At 43.5% G+C, this 27,116-nt stretch overlaps 1 protein-coding gene across 2 annotated transcripts in view; it reads right to left on the reverse strand.

Annotated features, from left to right (window-relative positions):
- Positions 1–6,610: 6,610 nt before the first annotated feature.
- Positions 6,611–27,116, reverse strand: part of LOC115198197 (regulator of G-protein signaling 12-like) — a 66,338-nt gene continuing 45,832 nt past the window's right edge. The window contains exons 4-17 of one of the 2 annotated variants that reach the window (XM_029759959.1): positions 21,007–21,028; positions 19,088–19,260; positions 17,948–18,040; positions 17,499–17,642; positions 16,808–16,987; positions 16,298–16,451; positions 15,399–15,496; positions 14,814–15,011; positions 12,050–12,123; positions 10,522–10,648; positions 9,880–9,979; positions 9,211–9,281; positions 8,575–8,671; positions 6,611–8,331 (exon numbers count right to left, since the gene is read on the reverse strand). In XM_029759959.1, coding sequence (XP_029615819.1) covers positions 7,721–8,331; positions 8,575–8,671; positions 9,211–9,281; positions 9,880–9,979; positions 10,522–10,648; positions 12,050–12,123; positions 14,814–15,011; positions 15,399–15,496; positions 16,298–16,451; positions 16,808–16,987; positions 17,499–17,642; positions 17,948–18,040; positions 19,088–19,260; positions 21,007–21,028 — 2,142 coding nt within the window. In that variant the 3' untranslated portion in view covers positions 6,611–7,720. The remainder of the gene's footprint in view (positions 8,332–8,574; positions 8,672–9,210; positions 9,282–9,879; positions 9,980–10,521; positions 10,649–12,049; positions 12,124–14,813; positions 15,012–15,398; positions 15,497–16,297; positions 16,452–16,807; positions 16,988–17,498; positions 17,643–17,947; positions 18,041–19,087; positions 19,261–21,006; positions 21,029–27,116) is intronic. The other variant, XM_029759960.1, reaches the window with a different exon arrangement.

Consider the following 27,116-nt stretch of genomic DNA (forward strand, 5'->3'; position numbering starts at 1 on the left):
TTTTTGATGGTAGAGGACAAAAAGAGTGAACAGCGGAACCAAGGGGGAGGGGAGAAAATACAGACACAACCTTTTAAGAAACCCTCCGGAAGAGCTTTTTCCGTCTCCATTATGATGGAGCTCTGACCCTTGAAATGCAGTATGTCCATTGAGCTGATCTCAGAGCAGTGACCCGTAGGTGACAAAGCATCAGGCTCAGAGTATTTTGGCTTGATGGCTTCTGGTCCAGGACCAGTTCAGATCATTGCGCCCTATGATCTAACAACATGAAACCATCTCAACCATAACAAGGGCTATGCGTGCCTTTCAGCTTGTCTGCTTAGCTTCAAAAGAACAAACTGACACTGTTTAACTTATTGGTTATTCATTAGGTCCACTGTGTACCGTGCTCGACTACTATGGTCTAGACGTGTTGGATGTCAACCAAACTTGGCACTTGTGCAAAAACTGAGCAGTGTTGCATTGATATGATGATACACTGTCAAACAGAGGTACATAACACAGAACTTTATCAAAGGTGCATTTTTGGATCCAGATTGAAGTCTGTAGTCAGAATGGAGCTGTGTCACTATGGCCATGGCACATTTCAGTGAGTTTTCTTAGCTGTATTTTTATCTTGACAAGTGTTGACAACAGTGACTATCACAGATGGAGAAAGAATATCTGCACTGAAGCCAGTGTACGTAATGAGACATCACATTAGAAGAATTGGTTCGCTGACTCATTCAGTTCCGCTGTAACACATCTCCATGATACTGAGAGAGTGTGAGTCGAGTCCAAAGCTACAGATGTAGGATCTTAATTTGATCACTCTTGTTGCTGAGAATGTTCCTACAAAGGAAATGAGGGTTCAAGAGTGAGAAGATAGTTGATTTATGAAACCAATCCAGTAGTGAAACAAATGATGATGCTCCATCTGTAACTGTGATATTACAGTTCCAATGAGTAATATTTCTCCTCGTCCCTCCTGTGGCCCTTAAACAAGAGGTCTAAGTGACTCCAACACATACACCCTCTGAGCTCCTACGCCTCTGATTCACAGAATCGATGCAGTATTAGAAACACAATCTCCACGTCGTTCCCATTCTCACAGCTGAACACACACAGCGACCTCTTTGCCAAGCGTAGGCCTACTTAAAAAGTTGATGTGCTCAAAATTGTCTCACGAAGCTACTTCAAATAATAGTCAACATCAAATTATTACAGTGGGAATTATAAGTAAGTATATTGAGCGATTGAAGTGGTTTGGAATAAACGTCTAGCTCTCATTAAAGAGTTGAGCTAAGAGGTGTAATTCTTGTCTTAGCACTGCTGTTAACATGAGCCTGCTGGCTGTCTGTCAGGTGTCTTCTGCCAATGTCCTAGGGCACCAGACTAGCCCAGACAGACCAGCTCTCCCCAGGGCCAGTTTGGAACAGAACCAGCCGCACAGCTCAGACTGGCTGAGATCAGCCCCAAAGCCCCCTGGTTGCTGCCAGATTGATGATAAGACAGACTGAGGGTCAGCCGTATCCAGCTTACAGGTGTGTCAGCCAGACTGCTTCCCAATGTTCCCTACATAGTGGAATGCTTTTGACCAGGGCACTATATGGAGAATAGGTTGCCATTCGGGACGCAGCCAGTGAACTCTAAAGCGAGATGAAAGAAGGTTCGAGCCACCACGTCCCTCAGGCACACAGGGTTCACAGGGTTCACAGGGTTCTGAATCATTTTAAGCTATTGACGTTTATTTTTTGGCGGTATTACGATTGTCACCTTTTCATTTTGTTGTTATGGTGCAGTGGGTTGAACGCTAAGCCCTGTGCCTAAGTGGTTGATTGCATTTGAAAGTATAAAAGCTGTTCTAAATTCTGGATATGAGCAATGACAAATAAGTCCCATTTATGAAGAGGCCAATGATATCACAAAGTCTTAGAATCAGGACCAATCACTACACCAATCAAATCAAAATGTACATTGTCACATGCTTCGTAAACAACAGGTAAACTAACAGTGAAATGCTTCCTGACGGGTCCTTTTTAAAAAATGCACTTGCTCTGATAAATACAGTAAAAATATGATAACCAAACCACGGCGTCAAATGTTATGCATTGGTTCTTTACTATGACTAGAAAACTGAACAGTTCTGAGCTTATCCTCAAACGCCCTAGTATGGTAGATGAGGTTATTAATGCCCTGAATGGTGGTGGAGAAACAGTTATACTATATACTGTCGCCCTCTAGTGGCCAAAAATAAAGAATTAAACAAATAATGACCAATACAAGTTCATCTGACCAGCTGCACAACCCTCATTTGATTTGACATGGAAAGAAAACACATTATTAAGATACCCATCAGATTATACAGTATATTTGAGATATTACAATGGTAAATGTATCTCAACAAAACACAATCATGAGGTCAAATTGATTGTTATTTCAAATGTTAGGTGGAGTGACCCTAGCAGACCTGAGTGCTTTGTTTTTCAACATAAGTTTACATTAATGCTGTAGTCAGGGATTGAATTGGGATATCCTATAGGAGCTGACCCCAGACTCTCTCTGTCTTAGTGCCAGTCTGTTGATGCTATCATGCCAACTCCCTGTCACACTCATTGTCATGCAAGCATGTTTGGCTGGACAATGACAAGAATGAAGTTGGCAAGAGCACAAACAGATCTGGGACCAGTTTATAGGAGGAGACGACAGATCTGGGATCAGGTTATAGGGGGAGACAACAGATCTGGGACCAGTCTACTCAAAACCACCCTTATTGGCATTAGTTACATTTGCCAAAACCCCTCAGTTTACAAACACAAATATTAGGGCCTACCTGTAGTCGGTAACAGCTGGAAGAGGTTGCTTTAACTGGGACATATGTTTGAGTTACAGCTGGGGTTTCTGTGTTTGTATGAGAACATCACTAGCTTTTTCATCCTATTTTTTTTTACCTTTATTTAACTAGGCATGTCAGCTAAGAACAAATTCTTATTTACAATGACGGACTAACCAGGCCAAACCCTGGCGAAGCTGGGCCAATTGTGCGCCGCCCTATGGGACCCCCAATCACAGCCAGATGTGATGCAGCCTGGATACGAACCAGGTACTGCAGTGCGCCCATAGGGCAGCACACTCTTGCACTGAGATGCAGTGTCTTAGACCACTGCGCCACTCGGGAGCCCAAAACTTGAACAGATATTAGTTAATTAACATCTAAGCCAAAGTGGAGGTGAACGTCATTCCACTGCTACTCCGTTCCACTCTAATAAGTAAACCCCAGGGAACATAAACCCTTGGCTCCTACTTAGATGAATCCTTTGGTTTGTAATATATGGCGTCTGTTAACCTGTGGAAAACACTTTCTCCAGCAGAGGATGGGAGTTTTGACAGTAGCCATAACATAAACTAACAGAGAAATGATTTCATTTCTACTCATCCCACTGATTATTAAGAAGACAGTAGTTTGATTGACTGAAGTGCGAGATGATTGCATTTATATGTAAATGAATGATACAACATCTAATTATTTGAGTTTACTCAGAAATGTGCTTGATGCACTGCATACAATTATTTCTCTCTGATGATGTGTCAATTTGTCTTTTTTCAAGGTCAAAGGTAATTCCTTCCAGGCCATCATAATGTGACAGAAAAATGTTACCTTTCAGATGTACTGTCACTAATTGTGTGCATGCCGCATTCCTCCGTGCATACAGATGCGTACTAGCTGTCGTGCATACAGATGCGTACTGGCTGTCATGCATACAGATGCGTACTGGCTGTCGTGCATACAGATGCGTACTGGCTGTCGTGCAAGCAAGAGCATTCCGCAAGGCACAGGTAAAGAACAGAACATAAATACTGCATGCATAATAAAGAACAAAAATTCTATGCATTTTCAGGCAGGGACTTTCTGTTTAGCTTGGAGCGGGCAGTGAGTGAGAGTGAGAGCGAGAGTACAGAGACAGAAAAAGAACAACCCCCCCCCACAAAAATAGCAACAGTTTCTCTCTGCAGCAGCACAGTCAACTGATGCAAGGCGGACCTGTTACCATGGTTCCTAATGTGGCAGAATCAGGCTGATGCGCTTAGTAACCAGAAAAGACAAGCCGAGAGAGACTCTGTGAGTCTGATTCTACCCACTCGTATCATCTTGTGTACACATATCACCTTACAGATATCTATTGACAGAGCCATTTAGAAAAGGTCAGGGCTAGACACGTCGTGTCCTCCGGAGTGATGGACTCGGTGTACTTTGAAGTGTGCCACCCTTTGAGCTGCAGGCATGGGTTAAACATAATTTGTTTTCATTCAAATGCTTCAATGTTTTGATTGAGCCTGCCTGGAGTGCTATATGGATGCACTTCAGAAGACTATTCCATTGGTTTGCACTTTGGGGACTATTGGTTCCATTGCATCAGACAAGTTTGATCAAGCGCATGCTTAAGTATTTGAAAGAAAATTAATGCTATTTGAACCCAGGTCAGATGCTGAAAACACTTTTTTGCTTTATATCCTCTGCCATATCATGTTTCAAGAGTTTCCTGTCTAACAGAACACAGAGGGTGTTCTTTAATGGAAGACTCTCTAACGTAAACCAGGTATAGTTTGGCATACCTCAAGGTATCCATCTTGGCCCCTTACTTTTTTCTATTTTTACTAATGACCTACCACTAGCATTAAGTAAAGCCTGTGTGTTTATATATGCTGATGACTCAACATTATACACGTCAGCTACCACAGCAAGTGAAATCACTGCAACACTTACCAAAGAGCTGCAGTCCGTTTTAGAATGGGTGGCTAGTAATAAGCTAGCCCTAAATATATAAAAAAAACTTTAAGCATTTTATTTGGGACAAATAATTTTCTAAACCCTAAACCTCATCTAAATCTTGTAATGAATAAAGTGGCAATTGAGCAAGTTTAGGATACTGCTGGGTATAACCCTTGATTGTAAACTGGCATGGTCAAAACATATAAGTCAAAACATATAGGTCAAAACATATAGGTCGTTGCTCTGCTTTCTTGACATCATAATCAACAAAATACGCCCTACAGGGCCTAGTTTTATCACACCTGGACTACTGCCCAGTTATATGGTCAAGTGACACAAAGAAGGGCATAGGCAAATTACAGTTGGCCCAGAACAGAGCAGCACGGCTGGCCCTTAAATGTACTCGGAGGGCTAATATCAATAACGTGCATGTCAATCTCTCCTGGCTCAAAGTAGAGGAGAGATTGACTGCATCACTACTTGTCTTTGTGAGAAGTATTGACACGTTGAAATCACCGAACTGTCTATTCAAACCGCTAACACACAACTCAGACACCCATACATACCGCACAAGGCATACCACCAGGGGTCTCTTCACAGTCCCCATGTCCAGAATAGACTCTGGGGAAACGCACAGTACTACGTAGAGCCATGACTACATGCCTCTACGTAGTAATTCAAGTGAGCAGTTAAATCTGTTTTTTTTTACATAAAACCTCACCTCAAAACACGGACAGTAAAGAGAGACACACACAGACACTCTACAAACAAACACATTGTAATATTGCTGTATTGTAGTATTGTACATTTGTAACTAGAGAGTAATAATGTCCTGTATGATGTATTGTTTTATTTATGACGTAGGCTGTTGTTTTGTTTTGTTGTGATGTAATTGTTTAAATCCTGTTTGGACCCAGGAAGAGTAGCTGCTGCCTTGGCAACAGCTAATGGGGATCATAATACATACTAAATAGATGAGCTGAGACATGTAAACACCTTATGTAATTCTAGCCGTCTTGCTTCTTGATATATTTTTTTAGCTGTACAGTTCTTCAAACAGCACAGCTGGATCAGGCTCACTTTTAAATTGGGATTTCAAAGTGTGTTGTTATTATTCTAATAGGTGTTTGAACAGGTGAAACTAGATTCATTTGGGACTGTTGTGGCAGCGTGCATTCAATCAGAGCATGCCGTTATCAGGAGCAACAAAATCATTTGGAAAACTACAATTATCAGGAGTTAGTTGACTGCATTCACCGACTTCTCTGGATCACCATGACTATCAACCTCACTTAAAGGTCCTACTGTATATAGTGGAGAATGAGAAACTGACCAGTGGGTAGGGGGTATGGGAAATAAAATCCAGGAGTGATACAGATATACACGGCTCATACTAAAAGCATTAGATGAGATGGTACATGAGATGGTACATTACAGTAAATACATGTTTTCCAGAACTGGTTGGAAGATTCCTGGAATCAAGAGGAAATAATCTTCCAACCAGGAGTTCTGGAAAACCTGGGCATTTTGGGAAAGTTACAGAAATGTTGCAATCCCTCAGAAGACACAACAAATCAGAATTACACACAAACACAACATCGAATGACCCTCTCACACAGACACAACAATCAGAATTACACACAAACACAACAAAAAAATCTGAATTACCCAGACACAGACGCCACAAACTTCTCAGAAGTACACAGACAAAGCAGCTAGCATGCAAGAACAGGACAGGGAGAAGGAGGTGGAAGACAAACTAAATGAAAGAGATGTAGGTCGTGTTGGGGAAAGTTGGTGAAGAGGAGACATGGAGTAGTAACTGAATTTGAGATTACAAATGTGTAAAAATACAGACGATGTGATTCCAGGTCTAACATTTATTAGATCTAATCAAACACAGATACAGAATGAATGTTCATGATTATCTACAACAGGCATCCACAGAAGGAGAGGATGATTCCAAACAGAGTGTGACATGCAATTCAACAATGATACCGTTCATGTTAAACTAGCTCTATCATCACTGTCTATAATTATCACCATTTTGTGAAGAAAAAAAATGATTTTTGTTTTCTTTCTCTATATATTTAATTGAATTTTAAAACCAGAGTGAAATACTTATTGGCATTGTTGAATTGCATTGCATTAGATGATGGGATGGAAGAAAATACAGCTTTTCAATTCAAATAATTCAATACAAATAATACAAAGTACATGATCATCTTTTCAAATAACAATTTCATAACTCTTTGGTTTATTTTTATCTTGTCTGTAGCTGTGTACTGGGCAGAGAACTACACACCAATTATAAACTCACAATGCAAGCAGAGAGCTTTTATTGACTGACATGAATGCTGGCTGTGACTCATGGCAATCTCTCAGGTTTTCTATTACAGTCAATCAAACCAAACAATTCACACCTGCATAGTAATTGTAGCTTGCTACAATTGGTTGCTGTGAAATTATAGTAGGACTATTTTTCATGGATTGTAATGACAATTGTCATTTTGACCATTAAAGCATTATGAATGTATAATGAGAGTTTATTCACCTGGGTCAAATCTGTATCCTCATATACTCTGAGGTACAACAATAGGAAACTTTCTATGGTTTACTATCACCTCAAATCTCAGTTAGGTTGTAAAACCCCTCAGTTCAGTGGTATTCCAATGTAAATGTCATTCATTTTAAAATATATACATCACTATTTACAATTGAACTCAACTTACTATTGAAAGTGACCACAAACAATGCTATCTATGTTTATTAGAAAGTATTCAAAAGAGTAAAAATGATTGGGGTACAACTGAGAGAGCAGTTGTACATAAAGTGCATTGAAGTCAGTATAAAATGAGTTGTCATTGGATGTCAGGTCACCCTCAGACACACACGATCACACACTCTCCATGTCTCACACATACACAAACACATATACACACACACACACACCAACACACTAATACATAGTCACAATGTGGAAATACCTGAGCTGGGCTGGCCATTCCCACATCCATCCTGGGAGGTTTGGGCGCAGGGCGCAGGAGGGGTGAAGTTAGCCTCGGGCAGGCTGCCCTCGTGGGACAGCGGCATCGGCGAGGGGGGCAGAAGGGTGCTGTTGGGGCTGTTGATGTCCCCCTCTCCCACTAGGGTCAGGTCATCATGGGTGTCTTCCTCCAGCGTTCTGAGGCCCGGGCCTCTAGCCTCCAAGAGGCGGGGGATGGGGGAGAGGGTGGCGCCGAAGGTGGGTATTGGGTGGCGGGCTGGGGGCAGTGCCCTGCGCCCGGCAGCGGAGTGGGAGTGTCCGTTGGCACTGCTGAGGGAGGAGTCCAGGCTCTCGGAGCGCAGGCTGGCGTTGAGGGGACCCCGGGCGGGGGTGCCGCCCACCCCGTTCACCCTGCCTGCCCCCTGGCCCTGTTTGATGGAGGTGGGGGTGGAGCAAGTCGCGCCTAGGGAGGCAGTGGAGGGGGAGCAGGTGGTTAACCGCAGGAAGTCAGGTAACTCCAGGTCCTCTTTGTTCAGGAGGCCTCTCTGGGCATTTCTCCGGCTGCTCTGTGCCCGGCTCAGGAGCTCGAAGAATTCTAAAGAGAGAGAAAGCAGTTACTTCCTATTCATAAAACCCTCCCCAAGAACAAGGAAACAGGTCAGATAAAAAGGGGATTAGTTAGTTTAATGTGTACAGTACACAGCCCCACGCTGCACTGAGAGATAACTGTGAAGGTTGAAGGCTCCTTTGAATGATGCCAAAGAGATGGTGTTGGTGACGCAGCGAAGCAAAGCTCAGAGAAGCCACCACAGAGTAGAAAGAGAGGGGGATGATTTACCTTCAGCTTCATCTATATTAATCTTTTTCGGTTTTCTCTTTTCCGTAGGAAGCGACGGGTCTGGTCCGCTTGCCTTTCCTGATGACCTGTCATCTCCCTGCAGACGCAACAATAACAACGCACTCCATTAAGGGGGAGGGAGGAAGCTGTGCATGCCCTGTACTAACACCACTACGACACATCCCGGACAGATTGACTTACACTGTGAGTGTTTAAGTGTTTGCACCTGTTGCCCTGTTATATTCAGAAGTAAAGGAAAACCCCCGAAACAACCATAAAACACAGGCACGTTGTTCCTTTTATGCGTGTTGTTTCTTTGATGTGCGTTGTTTCGTTGGTGCTTAGTAAATCAAGTTAATGTAATATCCCTAGGGGACAAGGTCAGGTCTCAACTATAAAGGCGACCTGGAGGCTGAACTACAAAGCAGGGGGTCAGTCAGTGTTCAAGTCAGCTGCAGCCAGCATTCAAGCAAGGAAACCACTTGGAACAAAGTAGAGCAGAGCACTTGAGCAATTATTATGTGACGTTAAATTGTTAAGAAGCAGCATAGCAGGGGAGCCAGAGACAGAACATTTAGAAGTTTAAGGATACTTGAGAAAAGTGGAAACAGGTATAAAAGAAGGAAGTCTCCTTACTGTTGCTGAAAGACTCCTGCTGGTCAAAGATGGCAGATGGGCTTTCAAGGAGGCTGACTTGGACTTGGAATCTATAGAGAAAAACAACATGGGGGTGAATCTGAGCCAACGAGCCATTATCACTAGAAGTAAGTGGGACAACAAAACAGGACATAGATTACAAGAGTGGTTTGAATTCCTGGAAACAGATGGGCTGAAGTGCAAGGTCAACATTGGAAAAATGTTGCCATTGGATTTGTCCAGTCACTATCTTAGGGTGATTGGGGGTTTGAGTATGCCAGTGGGTCACTGTTAGCCTGGTCCCAGATCTGTTTGTGCCGTCTTGCTAACTCCTATGGACAGTAACTATAGGTGTTGGTATAACCGGTGTCAGTGTGCTAGCTTAGCATGTAGCGCTGCCTCCCTGAACCTACCTCTGACTGGGCTTGAACTAGACTGCCCGTGCAAACCGTTTGAGCTATACAACAGGTACCAATTGGATAGCTCCAACGATGACATTTCAAGCTAGCTGTGGAGTGAGCTTGTGGTTCATTCTTAGCTTGGTTACACTGGCAAGACAAACTGGGACCATGCAAGGTCACTGTAGGAGTGAGTGGAAACAGTGACCTTCTTCAGGGTTGGTTGACCTTGTCTCTTGTGTTTTGGAGTTTGGTATGGTGGCGGTTTTACCTTTCCCTGAAGCAGAGGGATCCGCTCTTTCCAGCACTATGCGCAAACCGTCGAGGCTGGATATGGCCGCCCCTAGGTCTAAAGGCTCCGTTTCTCCACTCTGTCAAAATACACAACATTTTAGCAAGTTAGCTTGCTAGCATTATTAGCATGTTCCAATCCATTTCAACAGATTAGGATGATGCCATATTAGCATGTCATTCAAACATGTAGCGTATCATCTCAACTTCTGTGTACTATCATTAACCATGTAAGACATGGAAGCCCTCGCTCTACTTAGAATGTGGCTTTAGCTTCCTGTATAATACTAGGGTAAATGCTTGGAAACACACCACAGGACAAAAATAAACCAACTAACAGGCAAGGATTTGGGGGAAAGGGAGGAGTCTTTCTACCCCCTTCATCCCTCATGTTTCAGGAGTGTAGTCATTCATAATTATAGCCCTCTCTCTGCAAAATCTGAGGCTGGTTGAGTCAGAATGAGCTAACCACCCAGTAACATTTGAAGAGCATGAGGTTCCTTCCCCCTTCCAAGCCAATGAGACTCCACCCAGTGTCACTGTCATGCTCTACAGAAGCGCTGGGGTGGGTTGGATACACAGCTGCAAACAGAAAACCTCGAGGCGACCCAGCCAGACTTACTATTTTGGCCACCAGATCGTTGAGGTGGAGGCCATACTTCGCCACGACAGGGCGCAGCACCTCAGTGACGGGTTTGGTGGGTTTGGCCTTCAAGCCTACGGACCGATTAATGGGTACCAGGTCCAGCCTAAAAATAGAGGGAAAATAAATATACAGATACTTTCTCTTACCCAATCATATGATTTTATTAAGATGCTCTTGGGAGAATGGAGGTGCGAAGAGTTATTTGACATTTTACATTGGTAAATAAAAAGGGTGGAATGTGAGAGAGAGAGAGAGATATAGAGACATAATAATATAGAGATACATTATATGTGCGGACACCTGCTCGTCGAACATCTCATTCCAAAATCATGGGCGCTTATATGGAGTTGGTCCCCCCTTTGCTGCTATAACAGCCTCCACTCTTCTGGGAAGGCTTTCACTAGATGTTGGAACGTTGGTGGAGCGACAAGAGCATTAGTGGGGTCGGGCACTGATGTAGGGCGATTAGGCCTGGCTCGCAGTTGGCGTTCCAATTCATCCCAAAGGTGTTCGATGGGGTTGAGGTCAGGTCTCTGTGCAGGCCAGTCAAGTTCTTCCACACCAATCTCGACAAACCATTTCTGTATGGATTTCGCTTTGTGGACAGAGGCATTGTCATGCTGAAACAGGAAAGGGCCTTCCAAGTTGCCACCAAGTTGGAAGAACATAATCGTCTATAATGTCATTGAATGCTGAAACTTTAAGATTTCCCTTGACTGGAACTAAGGGGCCTAGCCCAAACCATGAAAAACAGCCCCAGACCATTATTCCTCCTCCACCAAACTTTACAGTTGGCACTATGCATTTGGGCAGGTAGCGTTCTCCTGGCATCCGCCAAACCCAGATTACGCCATCGGACAGCCAGATGGTGAAGCATGATTCATCACTCCAGAGAACGTGTTTCCTCGCGCTTCCAGTCCAATGGCTGCGAGCTTTACACCACTCCAGCCAACGCTTGGCATTGCGCATGGTGATCTTAGGCTTATGTGCGGCTGCTCGGCCATGGAAACCCATTTCATGAAGCTCCTGAGGAACAGTTCTTGTGCTGACATTGCTTCCAGAGGCAGTCTGGAACTCGGCAGTGAGTGTTGCAACCGAGAACTGAGGATTTTTACGAGCTACGCACTTCAGCACTCGGCGGTCCCGTTTAGAGAGTTTGTGTGGCCTACCACTTCACGGCTGAGCTGTTGTTGCTCCTAGACATTTCCACTTCACAATAACAGCACTTACAGTTGACCGGGGAAGCTCTAGCAGGGCAAAAATTTGACAAACTGACTTTGGAAAGGTGGCATCCTATGACGGTGCCACGTTGAAAGTCACTGAGCTCTTCCGTACGAGCAATTCTACTGCCAATGTTTGTCTATGGGGATTGCATGGCTGTGTGCTCAATTTTATACACATGTCAGCAACAGGTGTGGCTGAAATAGTCAAATACACTAATTTGAATGGTTGTCCACATACTTTTCTGCCATGTAGTGTATACAGTAGATGCATCTGCTATTACCTGAACAGGGTGCGCTTTTCCATTCTGAGGTCCCGTGAGCTGAGGGTCATGCAATCTTGGTCCAGCACTAAAGGCTAAACAAAATTGAAAACAACATGAAAACCTACTCATAATGCCATGAAGCAATGCCTAACCAATATAATTATAATATATATGCCATTTAGCAGACGCTTTTATCCAAAAAGCCATTAATCGGCTCCATTAATTCACTGCACGGAACCTTTTAAGCACACGTGTTTCCGCACGGAACGTTTTCGGAGCAGAACCCAACATGAAACACAGCTACAGTCAACGCTTGCGTTTTTAGCTAAATCGCTGAAGACTGTGTGCCTCTAGTCCAAATATTGTATAACATATTTTATTTATATATTTTTTACCTTAATTTAATTAGGCAAGTCAGTTAAGAACAAATTCTTATTTACAATTACGGCCTACCGGGGAACAGTGGGTTAACTGCCTTGTTCAGGGGCAGAGTGGTAACGCGGGTGCAAGCAATTGCTCCCGACGCCACTTGGGTACACTGCAGCATCCACCGAGAGGCTCTTGCTGCCAAAGGAATGCCTGACAGCTTGAAAGATGTTTTGGACACTACAGTGATAATTGTTAACTTTGTTAAAGCAAGGCCCCTGAACTCTTGTGTATTTTCTGCACTATGCAATGATATGGGCAGCGACCATGTAACACTTTTACAACATACAGAAGTGCGCTGGTTATCAAGGGGCAAAGTATTGACAAAAAAAATTATAATTGAGAGACGAGCTTAAAGTTTTCTTTACTGACCATAATTTTCACTTGTCTGACCGCTTGCATTATGATGAGTTTCTCACACGACTGGCCTATCTGGGTGATGTTTTTTCTCGCCTGAATGATCTGAATCTAGGATTACAGGGACTCTCCACAACTATATTCAATGTGCGGGACAAAATTGAGGCTACGATTAAGAAGTTGGAGCTCTTCTCTGTCTGCATTAACAAGGACAACACACAGGTCTTTCGATCATTGTATGATTTTGTGTGTGCAAATGAAGCTTACAGACAATGTCAAATGTGATATAGCGAAGCATCTGAGTGAGTTGGGTGCGCATTTACACAGGTACTTTCCCAAAAGGGATGACACAAACAACTGTATTCTTATCCCTTTCATGCCCTGCCTCCAGTCCACTTACCAATATTTGATCAATCGAAATTGCAACAAGAGGTTCTGCGAAAACCTCATTTAATCAGAAGCCACTGCCCGATTTTTGTATTGGGCTGCGCTCAGAGTATCCTGCATTGGCAAATCACGCTGTTAAGACACTGATGCCCTCACTAGCATGAAAACTAAATACAGGCACAAACTGTGTGTGGAAAATGATTTAAGACTGAGACTCTCTCCAATACAACCCAACATTGCAGAGTTATGTGCATCCTTTCAAGCACACCCTTCTCCTTAACCTGTGGTAAGTTATTCACAATTTCCAATGAACAAAAAAAGTTTTATATGTAAGATGGCTAAATAAAGAGCAAAATTATTGATTATTATTATATTATTATTTGTGCCCTGGTCCTATAAGAGCTCTTTTTCACTTCCCACAAGCCGGGTTGTGACAAAAACTCACACTCATTCTTATGTTTAATAAATGTATCATATAGTGTGTGTGTGGCAGGCTTACAATTGTGGCAAAAAAACAACATTTGAGAGAGTGCGCTTACCCTGGTGCTAGAGGGAGTATGCAGCTGGAGGTTGAATGTTTGAAGGGGTACGAGACTATAAAAAGTTTGGGAACCACTGGGCTAGACCAATTATATCTTACACCAAAGACATCTTAAATCAGTTTTTTGTATGTTTTTCTGCCGTGAGTAATATGCGGCAGGCTATTAGACTATGTATTGTATAATGGCACAATCATTATTTTAATTCAGGTTTTTTTGCGGGCTCATACGCTACCGTTCAAAAGTTTGGGGTCAATTAAAAATGTCCTTGTTTTTGAAGGAAAAGCACCTTTTTTGTCCATTAAAATAGCATAACATTTATCAGAAATACAGTGTAGACATTGTTAATGTTGTAAATGACTATTGTAGCTGGAAACGGCTGATTTTTAATGGAATATCTACATAGGTGTACAGAGGCCCATTATCAGCAACCATCACTCCTGTGTTCCAATGGCACGTTGTGTTAGCTAATCCAAATGTATAATTTTAAAAGGCTAATTGATCATTAGAAAACCCTTTTGCAATTATGTTAGCACAGCTGAAAACTGTTGTCCTGATTAAAGAAGCAATAAAACTGTCCTTCTTTAGACTAGTTTAGTATCTGGAGCATCAGCATTTGTGGGATTGATTACAGGCTCAAAATGGCTAGAAACAAATAACTTTCTTCTGAAACTCGTCAGTCTATTCTTGTTCTGAGAAATGGGCAAGTACATTAGAGTGTCTAGTTTGAGAAACAGACGCCTCACAAGTCCTCAACTGGCAGCTCCATTAAATAGTACCCGCAAAACACCAGTCTCAACCTCAACAGTATCACATATGACAGTGGCGGTAATACGGTCACTGCAACAGCCCTACCAGTAACGCAATGCACTGCTTTTTAAATGGAAAAATCTTTCTTTAGTGCCAAATTTGAGCAAATTCTAAAATTGTGATTAATCACGATTAATAATGCCATTAACTCGATTCATTATTTGAATCATTTGACAGCCCTACTTAATACATCAATGAATCTGGATAATGTCACTCTAAATCCACATTGAGATGTACAGTAAGAATCAGTGTGCTTCCCTCACCTTCTCTCCTCCCACCAGGAAGAGGTCGACGGCGACCATATTGATGCAGAGTTTCTGACAGAGGACCCGGAGCACCTCCCTGATGGTGGCTCCCGGCCGCAGGGTCACAGAGGAGCACGAGCCATCCGGCAAGGTCACATTGCAGTGCTTGGCGGAGGACACCCTGTCCCACACCGGCACTGAGTGACGATTGTCCCCCTACACAGGACAAACCATAGTCAGAGATAAAACTCAATAGAAGCAAGAGAGAGGACCAAGAGTTAAAAACAGCAACAATGTCTCTATGTCTTGTATTGTATGTAGTGTTTAATGTTTGTCCTGTCTGCAAACCAAATCTCCCTATGGGGTAAAAGAAACTACATTGAACGTCTGAACCTTGAAATGAACCCCCATTAAGTCATATGTTTCATATAACACCTGTCATAACCATTTTGACAGCGGCATACCCGAGTCAAGAGGACTTTCTGGCAACATGCCACGAAACTAAACAGAGTCGTGATCTGTATAATGTCTGCTTCTACTACAGAGCTATCTTGGTTCAGCGTTGCCATGGTGACCTGGCCTGGCCGTGCATGCGGATGTTACCTCGATCTTGCCCGCTGAACAGGAAGTGGCCAGCTCCAGACTGGCACCTGAGGACAAGGAACCCTGTGATTCCCTCCGACCGTTGCTGCTCCAGGAATCTACCCAACACAGGAAGGCCAGGGAGGTCAGAGGTCACAGTTAGGAACTCATTCCACATATACACAGAAAACGCACCAGTATTGCGATATTTTTTCCATGCAAAAAATTAGAACAAGAAGCAGACATAACTATTTGTTCCTTTAAAAACCTACTGTATGTAAAATATTGTGTGCTATAGCTCGGGAAATAAATAAATGTGACTCTGGATGACAACATAATGATGTTTGTTTCCAACATTAGGTCTGTTTACCTTTGTGGTTTTTTTCTTTACCACGATACAAACTAGTATCACGATACTGGTATCATCCCATCCCTACTTACTATCCATGCATCATCACAACACAACAACACATAAAAGACAAGCTACTATCCATGCATCATCACAACACAGCTACACATAAAAGACAAGCTACTATCCATGCATCGTCACAACACAGCTACACATAAAAGACAAGCTACTATCCATGCATCGTCACAACACAGCTACACATAAAAGACAAGCTACTATCCATGCATCGTCACAACACAGCTCCACCCCTTAAAACACAAGCTACAATCAAGGAAAAACATTTGCATAACATCGCCAATGACATAAATCAGATGAAGCTCAAAACACCATTTCAAATGCCGCTTCAGAAGCATGCAGTGCTGTGCTGTGTATTGCCTGACCAAAGAACATAATGCATGCCAGAAAGCTTCATGTCAATATTGAAACCATACACAAGAAGTTCCCTCACAGGAAAAAAACTTTATTTGAATTGAATACATAAGATTAACTTCTATGACTGAGAATTGCTGACCGAGGTTGATTTCTCCAATGTCCTTTTTCTTGGGTCCCTTCCCGAAGCTCCGGTTCCGGGACCAAGAAAAGAAGGTGCCCCGTTTCTTATGCTCATCATGCTCGTCTCCGTGGTCGTCATTTAGTGACCTTCCTGACCTCTGCTTCCTGGCCTCCTATTGGTCAACAAAACAACTAGTTCAAACAACATGTCTAACATCTGGGTTGTATACATTAGTGCACAATGTAGCAAACCGTTTTGCTATTGAAAACATTTAGAAACAATAAAAAATTGCAATGGAAAATGAGTTTCTTATTGGACAAGTTCAGGTAGTCCCTTTTGGTCTGTTTTCCTTCCATTTGGTATCAAGTGAATATGACCCTGATGTTTTGAAGGTTAACAAACACCTATACTGGCTACAACACAAAATGTGCATCCCACAGGCAAATTACACAAACATCTGCGATGGTTACTAAGACAATAGCAGATACTATTTTGGCTGTTAAGGTTACTTTAGTACAAGGCAGGTACCTTTATGGGCGTGGAGAGGGAGAGGGAGGAGCTGGCGCTGTGCTTGGAGGGGGCGGGGCTACAGGGGATCTGGTAGGGGTCAGGTAAAGGTCGTCCCTCCACCTCGGCCAGCATGCACTCCTGATACAGGCCAGACTTGAGGAACCTGGAGTAGCTGTCAAACTTCATCAGGTTGAAGATCTACAGACAAAATGGGGATAGAAAAGGGTCTGGTGTTATGAAGGGTCACAATCAGTTATGACATGTGTTATGACATATGTGGTAATAGCTATGATTAAGTCATGTTTGTAACAACATTGGACAGATCTACACTGACATTGTACAGGCCTGTGAGTTCGTGTGTGTGTGTGGGGGGGGGGGGGGGATGCCAGTTTGTGTTTGACCTTGGTAAAGCACAAGAGCCATTTTGGAAACAGGCAGATGACACTGAATAATAAAAATTGTTCCAGCAGTGCTGGAAGTTGACACTGTGCTGCTCATAGCCTTATGTATGTATGTGTGTGTGTGTGTGTGTGTGTGTGTGTGTGTGTGTGTGTGTGTGTGTGTGTGTGTGTGTGTGTGTGTGTGTGTGTGTGTGTGTGTGTGTGTGTGTGTGTGTGTGTGTGTGTGTGTGTGTGTATAAGGGTGGGTTGACCATAAAATATATTATTCAACAACATAACATAGAGTTCCTGGCAGTTGGTCCTCTCACTTGTAACTGCTGAGCCTTGAACATGTTTGGACATGGGGAGGTGAGGACGTCGTCGGCCAGTTGGGCCTGACTGTCGATGTTGACCGGCGTGGTGGCTTTACTGGACAGGAAGCTGTTGTAGATCTCCCCTGCCCTCTGGGATAGCTGGAGAGGAGAGGAAGATGTTTTAAAAACACACACACACAAACACACACACAACTATGACATAACCTAGTCCATTGTTATGAAGGGGACTGATTCTGGTGTTTTACACACAGATCCTCACTCAGCCACACAAGGTGCTGCACAACCAGCACTTCTAAGGGCACCAAGGAATTGTCTGTCGAGACACGCAGACATGTCCAGTATATTGAGGGCTCTTTTTTAATCAATCCATGACATCCAAAGCTTATGGACTGGATAGGAAAGTATGGTTTGGTCTTGGTGATGTGTACAAGGAAGAACCTTACCTGCTTTTTGTCCGTTGCAGGTATATGACTGAAGTATTCGCAGCCCTGCCAGAACAAGATATTCTCCTCACTGAATTCCTTCTTGAGGAATTCCTGTGGAAACACAAACAACAGCTTTATCATACCTGCAGTAAGCCTGGAATGTTCGGGTCCAGTGTTGATTGGCTATTGATGGATTCTGGGTTCTAACACCTAAACTTGAAATAGGGTTAGTTATCAGGTATTCTGTTGAAATATTGAGTGCTATGGTTTAGAGGGTCTACGCCAGAAGTAGATGGTTATCTGTAGGAGGAAGGTATATGGTGGGTGCAATTAAGCTTGAAATGTACTGAGTGTAGGGAAAACGATCATATGTGGCAGGCATTGATAAGGGGAGAGAGCCATGGATTAGTGATGAAGGGGGTCGAAGTCAGGTCACGTTAAGGGAGAAGGAAAAGTTTATTACCTGTATCACTTAGTTTCCTGCCTAGCAATAAAGACACAATGTTTAGCGAGAAGGAGGAGACTCCATCCAAAGTGGGGTACATATACCACCACTATTGTAAACATGTTTTTGTCGGTTCAACTGTTCGATCCTTTGGGAAGAATAAACTTGGTTTAAGCTTTCATAGTGTCCATCGAGTTCTTACTCTGATCATTAGAACCTAACACTATATAGTTAACTATTGCTTCTATTCCATAAGAAGAGAATGGTTTAACGCCTTCAAACTCAACTCTGGACCTCGAAGTCAGATCCACTGCGTTTTTTCATTGTTGCCCTCTAATCGGGGACCGATTTAGACCTGGGACACCAGGTGGGGGAAATGAATTATCAGGTAGAACAAAAAACCAGCAGGCACCAGACCTCGTAGGGTAAGAGTTGAATACCCCTGTATGTCTGAGGTAGCTTCACATTGATTTCATCCAACAGAATGGAGAATGAGAGAGGTAACTGTAACATCACGTAACATGCAAACTAAAACATAATTTTGGATGTCTGAGGTAGACGAGTATAGATTTCATCAAACAGAATGGAGAATGAGAGAGATAATGGACTGTTGAGTTTGTTGGGTTTCAGATCACATAACTAAACTAACAGTGAACTAAAATGATGTGAACTAAAATAAAACTAAATTTCCCAGAGTTCTTTACTGTACATACTGAGAAGTAGCGGACGCCAATGGGGTCCTGGAGGAGGCGCTCGAAGCAGGCGGCCCAGCTGGCCACCCGGCGTTCTGACAGCCTCCTGAGGCTGCCGGCGCCGGGCAGACTGCCATTGCTGTTCAGACTGCTCTGGCTGCAGCAGCCCTGGAGCTGCACACCACCACCATGGTCTGGAGAGAGAGGGAAATGGTAGGGAAAGTGGTTAGGGGACAATGGGGGTAGGGACCAGACCTGTTCTGACAGTGACTGTTCTGACAACAACAGCCTTAATACTGCACCATAGTCTACAGCAGAGAAAAGTTCATTCAGTGACACAATTCTAAGCTAGTTCAAAGATAGGGGAGAAAATGATATTAGTCCAAAACCACTCAAAAGAAGGGAATAGCTTGTGGAATCTAGAGAAATAGGCCTATTTAAACAAGTACTTCCAAGGACTCACAGTTAGTGCCTGCTATTATGGCGGCAGATGCCCATTTCAAAGTCCCACCAACCAGAAAGCAAAATAACAAAAACACAAAAAGGAAGACAGTAAGGTCTGTTACCAAAATGCTCTTGAATGGTCAATGTCAGGCAAGAGGAGTGTTCACGATCTGCCAATGCTTAGGGAATTGAGGAATTGTAAGCCTCTGTTAGGAGCTTTCTGAAAACACTACACAGATGAATCCATAGCCTCCAGCACCAGGGTATCTGATCACTGATAAGCATGCACAAGCACGGGACAAATAATAATTCAACGTAGCCTCTAAACGCTATTGCAAATATTACATGACAACTTGGACACTGAATCATGACTGTTCGTGACTGACTACTTTACAATGTTGTGAGTAATGCCTCGGGATACAGTCTAACTATAGAAGCTCATGCCTTTGTTAGCCAACTCGCCCAGCTGAATCAGTAGGTGTCAGCAGAGTTGTAAAGGCATAAAACAAGCTGGTTTTTACAAGCCTTCACATCTCCCATTAAAAGACGCAAGAGACGTATTCCATTTTCTATTACACCAATCAATTTGTCCCAGACATTTGTTTATATTTTAATTTCAAAGCTCTGCCAATTGACCTCAGTGACATGATATTTGGTTTGGAGTTAGCCGTATTAGATTTGATGGTTTGGAATCTTGAGTTTGCCAGCAGAGAGCAAATATGGGTCCTGTGTTGCTTTGTTAATGAGGTGGTTTTCAGGATAAATAGCATAGCGTTTCTTCGCCACATGCTCATTGAAAGAGCTAAGCAGCTCCTCCAAAACCACAGCTCCATTGAACATGGCGTTCAGCAAACATTATTAAACGTCTGTGAAAGGGGGAACTGACAGCAAACACCCAAGCCCAAACCCTATCCTAAAACAGTGATTCCCAACTCCAGTCCTCCAGTGTCCCGAACTTCGCACATTTTTGTTGCAGCCCCGGACAAGCACACCTGATTCAACTAATCATCGAGCCCTCAATAAGTGGAATCAGGTGAATTTGTCTGGGGCTACAACAAAAATGTGTGCTGGTTGGAATACTCGAGGAGTTGGGAAACCCTGTCCTAAAACCCTTGCACAAGAGCCTTTTGGTGAGGTCGTAAATAAATAGGTTGACATCATATTCTGTGAGCCTGTTTTATTCAATAACCTCAGAGTTGCGTGTTGTGGAGAGCTTAATAAACACACAATAAAAAGCAAACATACAGGAAGCAGAAAGCCGCATTCAAGACAAAGGCACACAAAAAGTGACTATTATTGTTCAACAAAAAAGTCCATGGGACAAAACGCCCCATTTGGCCCATGCTTGTTTTGGAACACTTTCGTTGAACTCAACTTAAAGCTTATTACTTTGCCTAGTACATACAGGTGCAGGAAACAAATATATGTGCTGTGTTCTGTCATCACAGATAAAGTGAATGTAAGAACAAGTGTAATGAAAAGAGAAATGTACTCACCACCTTCTGAGGAAGCAGCCGACTGAAAGACAACAAAGAGAGACATGAGTGAGAAGATGCCGTCATGACCTCCTCCTGCTCTGAGGCAAGGAACCACTGGAGCCTGAGCACAGAATGTCTCTCCAGGCATCCCACCAGTGTGTGCGTGTGTGTGTGTGTGTGTGTGTGTGTGTGTGTGTGTGTGTGTGTGTGTGTGTGTGTGTATGTGTGTGTGTGTGTGTGTGTGTGTGTGTGTGTGTGTGTGTGTGTGTGTGTGTGTGTGTGGTGTGTGTGTGTGTGTGTGTGTGTGTGTGTGTGTGTGTGTGTGTGTGTGTGGCTATTATTGTGGGATGTGGGTGGATCCAGCCCAGGGCCTCTGCACACACACACAGCTGCTCACACCTTAAGAATGGGTCCCACTTCTCACCACACACACACTCACTACCTATGACTCACACGCTTTGGACACACAAAAACACACTCGGAGCACATGAACACATTGGGAGATGCACACTCTCTCTCACACTCACACACACACACACACACGCACACACACACACACACACACACACACACACACACACACACACACGCACACACACACACACACACACACACACACACACACACACCAAGTGGCATGTTCCCTCTCACTGGTGTGGTGGTCAGACTAGAAGTCATCATGAGGAGCCACTTAAGCGGCCGTTGCTTGCACTAATAGGCCACTTTTCACATGCTAATTCGGGGGCTGAGTGGGCAATGAAAGTCTATATAAGACTATAGGCCACAGAGTGATAAGCAATTCTGACAAGCATCTTCGGAAAGACAAAAACAAAAAAAACAAAGCCTGGGTGTAATCATTATGCCGATTTTGTTGCGAAACGTTTTGTCTGTTTACTCCAAACGGAAAATGCAAACAAGAGTTTCTATTGGACAAATTCAAGTAGGTCCCTCCCTGTTTGTTTCCATTTGTTTCTTAAACGGTAAATGGTTTCTGTAATGAATACACACACCTGGAATTTCATTGTTGGCATATTTATTATAGAAATGGTCTCTTCTCTTCACAAGAATAGGTTGATTTTATGCAGCAGCTACAAATGTTTACTTAGCAAACAATTTGAAGACTGCTGGTGAGAGAATGGCAAAAAAACAGGGATATCTGTTAACATTGGTTTAGTAAGGCTAAAATAAAGGTTTACAGCTGAAAGGCAAATATTTTCAAATGCAGCAGAGGAAATGAGTAGAGCATCGTTCAGCTTTGTCCAAGAACACACTATTAATTAGTGTGTTGGAGGATTCATTTAGAAAGAGAGACCGAATGCCTACGAGGTTATGAGAAGCCACTTCAGCGTGAACATGCTGGTAGATACAGTCACCTCCAAAATTATTGGCACCCTTAGTAAAGATGAGCAAAAAAAACTCTTTATAATAAATAATACAAATACTGAGCTGTATTGTACGCTGAAAACAATTGAGAAATTCAATATTATATAATAATACAATTGCTCAGAGAAAGAGATTTTGTTTAACAAGTAATTTCAAAATATCTCTAAAAGGGATAAGGATACAGCCTTTTTCTAAAATGTTAAAATTTGATTGGAGAACACATTTGAAGGCATCTTTGACCATTCCTCCATACAGAATCTTTCCAGATCCTTGATATCCTTTGTCCGCTCTTATGAACTGCCCTCTTCAATTCAAACCACAGGTTTACAATGGGGTTCAAGTCTGGAGACTGCGACGGCCATTGCAAAATGTTGATTTTGTTGTCCATTAAATATTTCTTTGTGAATTTTGATTAGTACTTGGGGTTATTGTCTTGCTGGCCAAGTTTCAGCCTCCTGCCAGAGGCAACCAAGTTTTTGGCTAAATTGTCCTGTTACTTGGTAAAGTTCATGACCTTAACAAGGGCCCCAGGACCAGTGGAAGCAAATAGCCCCATGTCACGGCCGTTCGAAGGAGCGGACCAAAATGCAGCGTGTTCGTAGTTCCACATATTTATTAAACATGAAACTGAATGCAATACACTTAAATACTTGAATATACAAAAACAACAAACCATGACGCAGAGAGGAAAACACACTACTCAAAAGATAATAACCCACAAACAGGAAGAGAAAAAACCCTACTTAAATATGATCTCTAATCAGAGGCAATGAGGATCAGCTGCCTCCAATTAGAGATCAACCCCAAACAATCCCAACATAGAAATAGAGAAACTAGAACTTAAACATAGAAATAGAAAACATACAACAACCCAAAACACCCCCTGTCACGCCATGCCCTACTCTACTATAGAAAATTACATCTTACTAGGGTCAGGACGTGACACCCCATAACATCAAAGATCCACCACCATATTTTACCGTAGGTACGAGGTACTTTTCTGTCCACCGGATGTGTCTAGACAAGGCACTTCCAACCAGGCTAATGCTTGAGATAAATCACATAGATGGCGCCGGAAGATGGCGCCGGAAGAAATGGAAGCTGTTTTACGGGCGCCTAACCAATTGTGCTATTATGTGTTTTTTGTCACGTTATTTGTAACTTATTCTGTACATAATGTTTCTGAAACCGTATCTTACGGCAAAAAAGAGCTTCTGGATATCAGGACAGCGATCACTCACCTCGGATTAGACAAAGGCTTTTTCTTCAACAAGCAGGACGCACAGGATGTACTTCAGACACCCGACAAGGCCGAAATCCCCGTCATTGGCAAGAGAAAGAGACGCAAGTATAGAGGACACAGGGCGGGGTGCCTTGTAAGGATTCGCTGATGGCGAGTGGGAAATCTGTCCTTACCATCAATATTACTTGCCAACGTACAATTATTGGACAATAAATTAGATGAGGTACGATCACGAATATCCTACCAACAGGACATCAAATAGTGTAATATCTTATGTTTCACCGAATCGTGGCTGAATGACGAAATGGAAAACATTCAGCTGGCTGGATATACGCTGCACTGTCTAGACAGAACAGCACACTCCAGTAAGACGAGGGGGGGAGAGGGGTCTGTGTATATTTGGAAACAGCTAGTGCACAAAATCGAAGGAAATCTCTAGATTTTGCTTGCGTATCTCATGATAAGCTGTAGACCACACTATTTGCCAAGAGAGTTTTCATAACTGTTTCGTGGATGTTGATTTACCACCACAGATGGATGCTGGCACTAATACCGCACTCAGTCAGCTGTATAAGGAAATAAGCAAACAGGAAACCACTCACCCAGTTGCGGCGCTCCTAGAGGCCGGGGACTTTAATGCAGGGAAACTTAAATCAGTTTTACCTAATTTATATCAGCATGTTAAATGCGCACCCAGAGGGCAAAATCTAGATCACCTTTACTCCACACACAGAGACGCGTACAAAGCTCTCCCTCACCCTCCATTTGGCAAATCTGATCATAATTCTATCCTCCTGATTCCTGCATACAAGCAAAAATTAAAGCAGGAAGCACCAATGACTCGGTCTATAAAAAAAGTGGTCAGATGAAGCAGATGCTAAACTACAGGACTGTTTTGCTAGCACAAACTGGAATATGTTCCGGGATTCTTCCGATGCCATTGAGGAGTACACCACATCAGTCACTGGCTTTATCAATAAGTGCATCGAGGATGTCATCCCCACAGTGACTGTACGTACATACCAAAACCATAAGCCATGGATTACAGGCAACATTCGCACTGAGCTAAAGAGTAGAGCTGCCACTTTCTAACCCGGAAGCTTATAAGAAATCCTGCTATGCCCTCCGACGAACCATCAAACAGGCAACCCGCCAATACAGGACTAAGATTGAATCGTACTACATCGGCTCCGACGCACGTTGGATGTGGCAGAGCCTGCAAACTATTACAGACTACAAAGGGAAGCACAGCTACCCAGTGACACGAGCCTACCAGATGAGCTAAATCACTTCTATGCTCGCTTCAAAGGAAGCAACACTGAGGCATGCATGACAGCATCAACTGTTACGAACTACTGTGTGATCACGCTCTCCGTAGCCGACGTGAGTAAGACCTTTAAACATGTCAACATTCACAAGGCCAGAATGATTACCAGGACATGTACTCAAAGCATGTGCTGACCAACTGGCAGGTGTCTTCACTGACACGTCCCTGATTGAGTCTGTAATACCAACATGCTTCAAGCAGACCACAGTCCCTGTGCCCAAGAACACTAAGGTAACCTGCCTAAATGAATACGGACCCATTGCACTCACATCCGTAGCCATGAAGTGCTTTGAAAGGCTGGTAATGGCTCACATTAACATCATTATCTGGGAAACCCTAGGCCCACTCCAATTTGCATAACGCTCAAACAGATCCACAGATGATGCAATCTCTATTGCACTCCACACTGCCCTTTCCCACTTGGACAAAAGGAACACCACGTGAGAATGCTATTCATTGACTACAGCTCAGCGTTCAACACCATAGTGCCCTCAAAGCTCATCACTAAGCTAAGGATCGACTAAACACCTCCCTCTGCAACTGGATCCTGAATGGGGGATGCGACTAAACACCTCCCTCTGCAACTGGATCCTGAACTTCCTAACGGGCCGCCCCCAGGTGGTGAGGGCTTGATCCTCAACACGGGAGGCCCTCAGGGGTGCATGCTCAGTCCCCTCCTGTACTCCCTGTTCACCCATGACTACATGGCCAGGCACGACTCCAACACCATCATTAAGTCTGATCACCGACAATGACGAGACAGCCTATAGGAAGGAGGTCAGAGACCTGGCCGGATAGTGCCAGAATAACAACCTATCCCTCAACATAATCAAGACAAAGGAGATGATTGTGGACTACAGGAAAAGGAGGACCGAGCACACCCCAATTCTCATCGACAGGGCTGTAGTGGAGCAAGTTGAGAGCTTCAAGTTCCTTGGTGTCCACATCACCAACAAACTATCATGGTCCAAACACACCAAGACAGTCGTGAAGAGGGCACGACAAAACCTATTCCCCCTCAGGAGACTGAAAAGATTTGGCATGGGTCCTCAGATCCTTAAAAGGTTCTACAGCTGCAACATCGAGAGCATCCTGACTGGTTGCATCACTGCCTGGTACAGCAACTGCTCGGCCTCCGACCGCAAGGCACTACAGAGGATAATGCGCACAGCCCAGTACATCACTGGGGCTAAGCTGCCTGCCATCCAGGACCTCTACACGAGGCGGTGTCAGAGGAAGGCCCTAAAAATTGTTAAAGACCCCAGCCACCCCAGTCATAGACTGTTCTCTCTGCTACCGCATGGCTAGCGGTACTGGAGCGCCAAGTCTAGGACCAAAAGGCTTCTCAACAGCTTTTACCCCCCAAGCCATAAGACTCCTGAACAGGTAATCAAACGGCTACCCATTGTGTATCGCCACCCCCCCGGCATCCCCTCATTTATGCTGCTGTTAGTCTCTGTTTATCATCTATGCATAGTTACTTTAACTATACATTCATGTACATATTACCTCAATTAGCCCGACTAACCGGTGACCCGGACATTGGCTACCCGGACTATTTGCATTGTCTCCCGCCACCCCCCACCTGCCAACACCCTCTTTTACGCTGCTGCTACTCTTTGTTTATCATCTATGCATAATCACTTTAACTATACCTACATGTACATATTACCTCAATTAGCCCGACTAACCAGTGCCCCCAAAGCTTAATGACAAAAGATTGCATAACAAGAGATAATTTAAATATCTTTGTGGATCTACTATTGGTCACAGCTGGGAGAAGCAATTTATGCATCTAAAATAACATCCTTCATTGATCAATGACTTGAGGAATACGACCAGACACATTTTGTACCCGCCCACTGACTGACTCAGTCTCAGAGTCAGTCAGTGGTAAATAATGTTGGACCATCTGAGGGTTAGGGATCACGGCCATGTGCACCCACTGCGGTCCATTCCATTTTGGGAGTGACGGTGACCATATTTAAACCTTGCATCAGGGTTTTCCCTCTCTCACAGAGGCGAAACAAGGGGCAGTCCCAAGAACCACAACATCTAGTCTTCACTCAACAACCACAAGGCTGCTGAACCAACCTCATACAGACGGGTCCTAAAAGCCACCTCTTGTGTGGTGGCTAGAACACATACATAGAACACAAAAATCTCTAAAACTGG

Source organism: Salmo trutta, chromosome 8 (assembly GCF_901001165.1).
Source record: "Salmo trutta chromosome 8, fSalTru1.1, whole genome shotgun sequence".
In the NCBI taxonomy this organism is placed as follows: Eukaryota; Metazoa; Chordata; class Actinopteri; order Salmoniformes; family Salmonidae; genus Salmo; species Salmo trutta.